General features: G+C 45.6%; 1 protein-coding gene across 1 annotated transcript; it reads left to right on the top strand.

Annotated features, from left to right (window-relative positions):
• The first annotated feature begins 252 nt into the window (after positions 1-252).
• On the top strand, positions 253-4,575 carry FZD7 (frizzled class receptor 7). The gene has a single exon (XM_002187901.7). The coding sequence runs from the start codon at positions 930-932 to the stop codon at positions 2,649-2,651; it is 1,722 nt and encodes a 573-aa protein (XP_002187937.1). The 5' UTR covers positions 253-929; the 3' UTR covers positions 2,652-4,575.
• Positions 4,576-11,039: the final 6,464 nt, after the last annotated feature.

The raw sequence follows: 11,039 nt of genomic DNA, 5'->3' as shown, positions 1-11,039 counted from the left end.
CACCGCCCGCCTTCTCGGCTGTGCCGGGCAGCGCGGAGGGTGGGGGCCGCGGGCGGCTCCGCCCGGCCCGGCCCGGCGGGGATGGGAAAAAGTTGTTCCCAACTTTTTTTCCCCCTGGCGGGAGCTCCTCCCCTCCCCTCCCCCAGCGCGGCCCCTCCCCCCCGCGCGGATTGGCGGGCGGGTGCCGCGGGCCCCGCCCCCGGCGCGGTTTGTGAATGAGGCCGGCGGCGGGGGCGGGGCCCGCGCGGAGCTGCGCCTTTTTTGTGTGCCGGCGCGGCCGCGGGCCGGGAGCCGCGGAGCGGGCGGTGGCGGCGGGGCAGCGGGCGGAGCAGAGTGAAACGAAACGAAACGAGCTGAACCGGGAGGCGCGCGGCTACCTCGGACGCACAGCCCGCAGCGGTGTCCATCGGGAGCGGAGCCCAACCGAGCCGCGGGGAGGATCGCGCAGTAATTGGATTTTGAAAGTTATTTAAGCCCTGAAGTAAAATACACGGCTCAGCCGGGCGCGGTAATAATCCATTTAGCCGTAACCTAAATCCCCGGGACCGTGCAGTCGTGCAGGGAGCAGTGCCTCCGCCTCGCCGCCGCCGCGGGACCCTGCGCGGAGCTGGCCAGAGCGTCGCTGGGCTACACGCGCGTCTCCTGTTTCGCTGCCGCCGCCGCCGCCGCTGCTGCCTTCTCCGGGGAGAGCAGCTCCGGAAACTTTCGCCTAGAGTAGCGCCGCCACCGCTCTGTAAGCGCCGCCGCGTCGGAGCCGAGGAAAAAAGTCGTGCAGGTCCGGCGCTCAGCCGTGTTCCTCCCGTCGCCGCGCTCCTGCCCCACCGAAGGGGCCCCGCCTCCGCCCTCTGGTTGCTGATGCCCCTGGGGTGTCGCGCCGGCCGGCTCTGAAAGACTCCCCGAGCCTCCTCAGGCCCCCGGCCGCCCCAGTAATGCAGGCTGGAGGAGAATGCGGCGGAGCGGCTGCCGCCGGCTGCCCCTTGCTGGGGCTGGCCGCGCTGCTGGCTGCCCTGCTGGGGACCCCCGCGGGTGCCACAGCACAGCAGTACCACGGCGAGAAGGGCATCTCAGTGCCGGACCACGGTTTCTGCCAGCCCATCTCCATCCCTCTCTGCACGGATATCGCCTACAACCAGACCATCCTGCCCAACCTGCTGGGCCACACCAACCAGGAGGACGCAGGGCTGGAGGTGCACCAGTTCTACCCGCTGGTCAAGGTGCAGTGCTCGCCCGAGCTGAAGTTCTTCCTCTGCTCCATGTACGCGCCGGTCTGCACCGTGCTGGAGCAGGCCATCCCACCCTGCCGCTCCCTCTGCGAGCGGGCCCGTCAGGGCTGTGAGGCCCTCATGAACAAGTTCGGCTTCCAGTGGCCAGAGCGGCTTCGCTGCGAGAACTTCCCTGTTCACGGTGCGGGTGAGATCTGCGTGGGGCAGAACACGTCGGATGCCCCACCAGGACCTGGTGGTGCGGCAGGTCGGGGGGTCACTGCCCACCCCACAGCTGGCTACCTCCCTGACTTTCTTACCCCACCGCAGCCACCCTCTGGCTTCTCCTTCTCTTGTCCGCGGCAGCTCAAAGTGCCCTCTTACTTGGGCTACCGGTTCCTGGGGGAGCGGGACTGTGGAGCCCCCTGTGAGCCAGCCCGGCCCAATGGGCTCATGTACTTCAAGGAGGCAGAAGTGCGATTTGCCCGGCTGTGGGTGGGCGTGTGGTCTGTGCTTTGCTGTGCCTCCACCCTCTTCACCGTACTCACCTACCTGGTAGACATGCGTCGTTTCAGCTACCCGGAGAGGCCCATCATCTTCCTCTCAGGCTGCTACTTCATGGTCGCCGTGGCCTACGCAGCAGGCTTTTTGCTGGAGGAGCGGGTGGTGTGTCTAGAGCGCTTCTCTGAGGATGGTTACCGCACTGTGGCCCAAGGCACCAAGAAAGAAGGCTGCACCATCCTCTTCATGATCCTTTACTTCTTCGGTATGGCCAGCTCCATCTGGTGGGTCATCCTGTCCCTCACCTGGTTCCTGGCTGCTGGCATGAAGTGGGGTCATGAGGCCATTGAGGCCAACTCCCAGTATTTTCATCTGGCTGCCTGGGCTGTGCCTGCTGTCAAAACCATCACCATCTTGGCCATGGGGCAGGTGGATGGGGATGTACTCAGTGGGGTTTGTTATGTAGGTATCTATAGTGTGGACTCGCTGAGGGGCTTTGTGCTGGCACCGTTGTTCGTGTATCTCTTCATTGGCACTTCCTTCTTGCTGGCTGGCTTTGTGTCCTTGTTTCGTATCCGCACCATCATGAAGCATGATGGCACCAAGACGGAGAAACTAGAGAAGCTGATGGTGCGCATTGGTGTCTTCAGTGTCCTCTACACAGTGCCTGCCACCATTGTCTTGGCGTGTTACTTCTACGAGCAGGCCTTCCGTGGCACCTGGGAGAAGACGTGGCTCCTCCAGACCTGCAAAACGTATGCTGTGCCCTGTCCCAGCCACTTTGCCCCTATGAGCCCAGACTTCACTGTCTTCATGATCAAGTACCTCATGACCATGATTGTTGGGATCACGACTGGCTTCTGGATTTGGTCTGGCAAAACCCTTCAGTCCTGGCGACGCTTCTACCACAGACTCAGTACCGGCAGCAAAGGCGAGACGGCGGTATGAGACCCCCCTGTCCCCTCTGGCACACACACTCTCACACAAGCATACACGCAGAGGAGACGGATACTCAGCATAGGGGTAGGGCAATGGCTCCCTGAAGTGGGAGGAAGGAAGGCTTTTCCAAACTTTTTCTTCCTCACAGAAAGTTTGAAAAAAAAAAAAAATCATTGCATAAATGATCAGTCAAACCATGTCCAGTGGTGCTTATGACCAGCTAAGTGGGAGAGGACAGAAAAAGAGGCAACTGCTGGGACAGGAGTCCTTCACGCAGAAATCTCCTTACTTCTCTCCTGCTGCTCCTCGAGGAAGAGAAATTCCAACCCAACTAAAATCATCCTGCCTTCCTTTGGACAAGAGGGAGGGGAAGCCAGATCTGTTGAGCCACCCCTGCCAAGAAGTAGCCAAAAGCTCTTTGAATTGCCGGGGCCAAACTGCAGCATGGGCAGGGTAACTCCCGAGCCTGAGCTCGCTGCCTGCTCCTTCCAGCTCGGCAGAGCCATCACGTGAGTACTGCACAGCCGGCTACAGCCTGCTCGTGTGCTGGGGAGATGCCTCTGTTCTATCAGCTCACAAGATCCTTTTTACCTCAGCGATACCTCTAATTGTTGTAATTGTTTTTAAGTAAAAAATTGGCTCTCAGTCTGTTGTTCTTGCTGCTGTGGGGAAGGAGGGGGTTGCTATTCCACACCCTGAAAAGAAATGACTTGTTGCTTTTCAGCAGAAGGCTTTTCCCCGTTGCCTTTGTTCTAGGAGACAAAGGGGGAAACAAAAGTGTTTTCTATGTAGAAAGGCATAAGCATGGGATCGGTTTTTATGGGCAAACTAACAAAAAGAAGTCGTTGAGGTTCACCCTTGGATATGAGAAGCTCACAGAAATAAACATTCCTTTTATGAAAAAAGGCGGAGGCAGGATGTTTTCCTACCGTTCAACATGGGTCACTTTTCTAAGCTGAAGGAAATGCAAGATTTAGAGGGCAAGAAGAGCTTACCTGAGAGCACCTGCCAAAACAAGAGCCACTAAAATATGTAATGTAAAGATAGGATTTTTTTCTTTCCTTCCCATAAACCTGCTTCCTCTCCTGCTTTGCAGTGAGCTCACTGCAGAAAAAAATCAATACGCAGCCGGATTCTGGGGACAGGAGGAATCGTTTTGGCTCACGATGGACCCTTTGCCTGCTCCTCAGATTCCCTGAGCTGCATGGCAATGATTCTTGGTGCAGGTGGGAGGCTGGGGTTGGGGTTTAAAATCAAGTAGTTACTGAAGTGAGGAGCCTCCTCATTTTGGCTAAAACACAGCTGTTTGAGTTTCCAGTGATCAATCTTTGAAGGAAAAGCATTCAAAAATTTATCATCAAATGCATTGTTTTCTTTTTGAAATGTGACAGATTTTTCTATTCTGAAAATTTTTATGTTGACTTGTTCATATTTTATTTTTTGCATACTACTTTACCTTTATATTCACTGAAGGGTTGTTTTTATAAGTATATATGTGTGTGTGTATTCTTGCCTAAGGACAAAATAGGACATTCTGGATTTTTGGCAAGTCTCCACCCTATAGCTGCTCTTCATGTTTTTGGGGGAGAAGTATCTAGAATTAAACTTTAAAAAGAAAAAACCTGTCCAGGGTGAGGGGGCAGACTGCTGCTGTCTGAGGGTGTACCAGTAGTCTGAGCATGAGGAATGGGCCCATCAGCTAAATCCTTCAGTAGCTCTGATGTCAGACTTGCAGGGCTTGGTTTGTCTTTTATAATGTGCACGTGGAAGAAAAAAAACAAGCGTGTGAGACAAGTGCAGTATGTATATTTTGTAAATCTCATTTTTGTAAGAAAATATGTATTTATGTTTTTACTTGATTTTTTTTGAAGGTCTGTATGAGGCCCTGCTTCACCCCATGTACAGATCACTAAATAAATAATTTTTAATACAAGGGCTCTAATGATGTTTTTTTTTCCATCTTTGAATACTTGGCAGGTTTTAGAATGGGGGGAAGCTCTGAAAGTCGTGTCTTCTCCCCCACTTCATTATGGATAATGCATGAGACTTTTGGGTGAATGCAGGCTGGAAACTCAGCTGTGGCTTGAAACTACCAGCCCCTCACAATAGGAGAGCACATTTTGAGACAGCTGGTTTCAAATGTCTGCCCTCACTTGAGGTACTTGCATCCTAGCCAAATTTTCTTCCACTCTCTGCTTCTTGCTGAGGGCAAGCTGATAAACCAGTTCCTTTATCTAGAAAATAAGGATAATGCTCTCTTCCCATTCCAAAGAGACTTTGAGAACTGGAGGGTGTAAATTAGGTTCTCCCTTTGACGGGTGGAGTGTAATAGAGAAACACTAAGGACTAGGTCCTTTTTAATGGCTTTCAACGGGCAGTATCATGAACTAGTGCTTTTTTTCGCATAGCACCTTTACTCTCTGCAGTTTTGTTCAAGTGAATTTTACTTTAATTTTAATAGCTAGCCTGAAGCCTACATTGTTTCTTACCACAGTCATCTGAAAGCTTCAGTGGAATGCTCTATTTTATTTAATTTTTTTAACTGAAATGAATATTTAGATCTCAAGCTGTGTTGCTAGTCATGGAAAGTGCCCCAACAAACAGAATTGTACACATGTGAAATTATGATATTTTACAGCATTTCTTTCACAAGGATTTCAGGCTACCATCTATATTCATCACTCTTCCTGTACCTTCAGTTACGCCAATACTAAAATTTAAGTTACAGAACAGAGATAGATCTAAGATTCCTTAGCTAGATGCCATCACAGTAGCTGTGGTTGTACTGCAACATTTCATTTACTAAGCATAGTATGTAATAGTTCCACTTTGAGGGCACTATTTTATTTGGACACTGTGCTCTTGAATTAAACCTTTTACATTTACAGTGTATGAACTACTGATTCAAAAGTTCTTTTAAGAGCTAACCCCATTCATGCTGTCTTTCTGGAAGAGCCATATCTTTTATTTGAAAACACCCCAGAACTGCTCACTTGTCAAGTTCCCTTTTTGAAAAGACTTTTGCATTCCTGCCAGTCCGGCTGCTTCAAACTGCTCCATGACATGAGCTTGCTGATCATTTCTGAGGGGGGTCTCATTCCACTCACTGAGGAAACCTGAACCTTTCTATAAACATTTCCTCCCATTAATCCAGAGTGATGGAAGGGCTGGAACAGCCTGTGCTGTGAAGGACTGGGAGCAGTGGTGTGACTGACACCCCTGTGCTGTGCAGCCACAGCTGTGTCGCTAAACATGCAATCAATCCTTCCCTGCTCGCTGCATGAGAAACCATTCACTAAAACTTTTACATTAATTTATAAATAGCAATAATATTTTGTAAAAATAACTAAAAAAGTAAAAAAACCTAATTAACAGGGAAAAAAAACCTAATTTAAGCTACTAATAAATAAAAAAACATTACTACTGAAGTAAAAAAACTAATTACAAAATAAGTGATTGTTCACATGTGATTGCTATTTTTTTCTCCGTATGTGGAAAAACTATATAGACTTTATGTTCATGAGACATTTATATCTAAAAAGAAAAGTCTCTATTTCCACCAGAAACCACTAAAGTGGTCTGCTTTTATTTCAGTATTTCCTATTAGGTACTTCTGGATTTAAAGTCACGTATGAAAAAGTATCCAAATCCTGGGATTGAAGATAATTTTTAAAATTTGAAATTTTAGGTGAAATTTGATGATGATGTAAAGTAAAAGCAACCAGTATTTACTTATAAGCAGCTGTGACTCACATCAAGTCTGAATTTGCTCACAGTGGAAACAATTCGGAGAATTTCAAGTAGTGATAGTGTCTGGCCTGGAATAAAAATGTCTATCACCATTTTGATAACAAAGTAGCAGTTACTTTAATAATGAAATACAATTTTAAAAATCTATTTGTGAAGCTCTCTGAAAAAAGGACAAAAAAATAAGCCTTTACTAAACCTTTGATAATCACTGCAAAACATTTTTCTCTGACTAATGTTTAAGCCCACTTTATTTTTTTTAAGTTTTAAGAAAGCTGCCTCACCTTTACCTTTGGCTCTTGTCTATGCAGCATTTTTTGGTTCACAAGAACTTAGCAAATAATAGTTATCATTGATCCATATCCCTGTAAGTATACACCATATACTATATTTTCATGAAAACAATGGAAACACTGGTTCTTCAGTTTCAAAGACATTTGTGTAACTTTCTAAAATGAAGGATTATTGTTTCAGGCAAGTTAAAGAGGCTGCTTCAACAGTTCTAGAGTTCATGAATGGCAGCCCAACTGAATGTTTGTCTCCACAGAAAAAAGTGCTTTTATAATACGTCAGTGTTTGTTTGGGTTTATTTTTGGTGGAAAAACCACACTGATGATTGAATGTTTTTGTCTAAGTACTTCACCCACAACCAATAGCTTTGCATGCAAGTAAAAACCACACATCTCTGTATTCACCAACTGGCAACAATAAACATTACTTATAATTTAACATGGGTTTAGAAGCCAAATTACTAGCCTGCATTTCAAATAGCCTCTTTTTTCCTTCATCTCACTCTCATTTCCTTCCAGATTTTACAGGTACTTCATATACACTTCATACATGCCTTCTACTCCTTTTAATTTTAAAACCATGAATCCAACGGAAAGAAATTTACCCACTTGCTTGGAGAGGAAAAGATGACACTGAATCTTCAGTATTCTAACTGTTCGTTGAGGAAGACCATTGCCAAGCCTGCCCTGTATAAACCAGAATAATTGTTTCATGCCAACATGTGTGTGGTTTTGGCAGAAATAATGCACAAATAATGTAAGATTGGGGGAATAAATACAGTCATGGCAAATTTCCAAATGCCCCACTTAGAATCAACTAATTTTGTCTAAAGTGATGCCCAAACTGTAAAACTAAAATATGTACATCAGAGTTTAACACTGCTCAGACAACCAGTTAGTGAGTAAGTCAGAGAAGGGAGGTACAGGAGAGGGTTTTGACACTGTTTAAACGCTAGGTCCAAGGTTGCCCTGGTTCAGGTGGCTGGGCATTGCTTGTCTCAAAACCAGCTCAGTGGAAGTAAGGCACAGGCAGCACTTTCTCCTAATTCAGGTAAGCACCAGGCTCAAGCACAATGTTACCACAGCTGCAGCCAGATGGGATTCCACTGAATGATGCCAGGACAGCCCAAACCAGGGTCATGTGCACATACTCCTCTGCATCACCTGCTCCTCTCTGTGCAGTCAGCCTACCCACACCAGGAAACTATAGGACTTGGAGAATTGAGAATATGAATAAAAAGCAGGAATAAGCAGGGCCTAGAGTACATTTTTAAATAACAGCTGTAAATTGGAGGAGATCACTAATCCATATTAGTAAAGAAATCCTGATTGCAATAACTTGTTTGTTTTGGCTGCCCCAACTGTATTACATAGGCTTGGTAATAGACAACCCTTCACTTAAACATATTATCCTTACAAACATACATAGAAAATCCTAGTCTGCTGCCTAGAGGAGTAGCCTATGTGAGTAGACTTTGGCTGCACACATCTTGGAAATTAGTTTTGTCATGTGGCTACCAGGGTAGCCATAACCTTGCCATTAAAACTTCAATCTCAAAGGCCAGGGTGATATCTAGAAAGAAGAAAAAAAAAAAAGAGGCCCAGTTCTCCCCTACTTCGAGCTTTACTGAAGATACTGCAATTCTAGCATTGTTCCCAAACCAATCTGCAGAAAGGCAAAGTCATTGTCAGGGCAGGCAAGGAGATAGATTATTCCCACTATGCTGTCCTTTTCCTTAGGCTAACATTCTGAGGGACTTGAAAAAACTTGTGGTGAATAGGGAATTCTGCCAGGAGCTGCACTAGAAGAAAAACATGTTAGCTGTCCCAGATGGACACAAAAAGGTGTTCTAGCAAGTAGGCACTAATCTAAGGTTTGAAAAACAAGTGCTTGATTACCTGCACAATCACAGATGGTGGCCAGATTATATACAGCCAGTATCCCAGCAGTATTCAGGCAGCTAAAAAATGGAGGCAGGTTACATGGAAAGCACTTTTCATAAACATTTAAATTTCCAGGTGCACATCTAGAAAAATCTTGTCTCTGTCTCTAATTCCTTGTCTATAAAATTGGAGCAGTGACACTTCTGTATATTATAGGGACGTTGTGAGAATGAATACTTTCAAAATCAGAAGAAACTGAATACAATTATAATAGAGTTTGTATAAATACCTCTGTCCCACAGTCTGATATTTTTCAAGTAGATTCTGTTTAAGAGAATGCCAAATTAAGACAACCAGCTAGAATACATTATTTGTATGTTTTCCAATATCTTATCTAAAACTAGTCAGGCTGAGCACCTACCTGCTTTCACAGGACTATCCTCTTGCCAGGCTCAAATATAAAGTGTGAGAGGGTATAAAGAAGCAAACTAGGTAAATAAAAAAGTACACTAAACTGGGCATGTATGTCAAACAAAATGGACTCGTGTTATAGTGGTGCATAGACATAGCAGAGATAAAGTTTGGGCCTGTGCTGCTACTACAGGGTTCTTAACTCTTCCAGTACTCCCCAAACTCTCATTGGCTGTATGTTGTAAACACCTTTATCATCAACAGGCTCAATGACAGCTCTGCTGATCCTCTTTAAATAAATACTGTTCACTTCAGCTTGCTGCTAGTGCAATCTAAATCTTAATAGTAGGCCTAAAGCAGAATTGACCAAGGTTTCATCCAAGCCCATGGCAGTGAGAATTCACCTTCTCTGCCATGTTCTCACTTAATCTCTTAGTTCCTTGACAGTTTCTTTCTGCTACCATGACCTCAAACAACATCTTTCTCGTTACTAATGATGGCCAAGGAGAAAGATTAGTTGTATGCTTGGACATTTTCCTGCCCTAACAACAGGAAACAGCATGGGGCTATTACACTTCTTTCACCAATGAAATACAGAATTGTCTAAGCTGGCTGGGGTAAATATTTGTGTCTTGCCCTGATGCCAGCCTTTTCCAGGGCAGACTTCTGCACCCATTCACCTTCACCACACATCAGGTTTTTGTTGCTAAATAAAGTAAACCAATTAATCAAAAAAAGGATTCCTAAAAGCACCAAAAATACACTAATTTATAGTTTACCCTCCCCAACAAACAAAAATGTAGCTCATATATATTTCATGGGAGACAGTCAAAGGGAACTACTTTCAAAAATATTTACCTGAAGCACATATCAGATCATCTGCCTGACATGGCACAGATTTTCCATGTGTGCAAGCACATCTAGCATGTGAGTGTAATAACTAGAAGTTACAACTATAGGTAAATCTCTCATCAAAAGCCCAGTGAAGAGAGAAAATCAAAAGGCCCTTGCCCAATGCATCTGTCTCCTAATTAAACACTGGCGTTAATTGCAGTAGTGTGGCTGGTCTTCATTCCCTGTGTTTGTTGTGGTGCCTGTGCGAGCTCCAGATTGCTCAGAACTTTCACATTCTCCCAGAAAATGAAACTGTCTATAAAAGGAATGAAAGGCTGTGATATGTATATATATCTATAGGGCTATTTTTAAAGAAAAAAAAAAGATTTTTTTTTCTGTGTGTTAGTTCAAAGCCAGCTTTGATTATCTAAAGCAAGTCAGTCTTTAGAAAGGGTAAAAAAAGAAATAGTAAAGATGGAATCTTTTTTTATCTAATCCATGATGAAAAGAGCATTTATTATTTGTCATGCTTTTGCCTCTCAAATTTTTATTTTTTAATTAACGGCAAAATGTAGAAGTCTCAGGCAGCAATTCCTGCCCTTACTTTACGAGATATGCAAAGAAGCATTCCATTAGGGCCAACAGCCAGTAAAAGGGATGTCATTTGACACCCTTCCACAGCTATGCATACCAGGCTGGAACCAAGCGGGATTATGTGAGTGGATAGAAAGCCCTTCCAGAGAGAGGATTTACTCATACTGTTTTTCTTTACACATTCTGTTCCCTGAAGATAATAAATCAGCTATTGGATTTGAAGAAACAACTCTCACGACGGTTAAAGAATTCCGGCACAAAGTAGATGAAGGCAAAGATCTGGCCTCTCGCAAGCAGCTCAGAGCGACCACGGGAAGCAGAAACCGAACCGCAGCCGTGTGCGAGGGGATTGAATAGCGCCTGAACCATATTGCTCTTCAAACAGGGGCAGGAGGTGGGCTGGCTTTCCAGAGCTCAGACCAAACATCACGGCAGCTTTCTGCTTTTTATGGTAGGCTAAACCTAAGTCCGGCCTTTGAGCGCTGTAAGATTTAAAAGTCTGTGCTCTACAGCTACTTTGAGCCACCAGCTGTCTTTTCTGGTAAGAAATCCCTGATCCGCAAAGACAATCTGTGGATGGTTTTGCAGTTATGAAGGCACAGAACTTTGTATCATTGCCCACAGTCAGGGATCTAGT

The sequence above is a fragment of the Taeniopygia guttata genome, chromosome 7 (genome assembly GCF_048771995.1).
Source record: "Taeniopygia guttata chromosome 7, bTaeGut7.mat, whole genome shotgun sequence".
Lineage (NCBI taxonomy): Eukaryota > Metazoa > Chordata > Aves > Passeriformes > Estrildidae > Taeniopygia > Taeniopygia guttata.
Note: the sequence above shows the minus strand (reverse complement) of the source record. Positions and strands in the feature narration are given on the sequence as shown.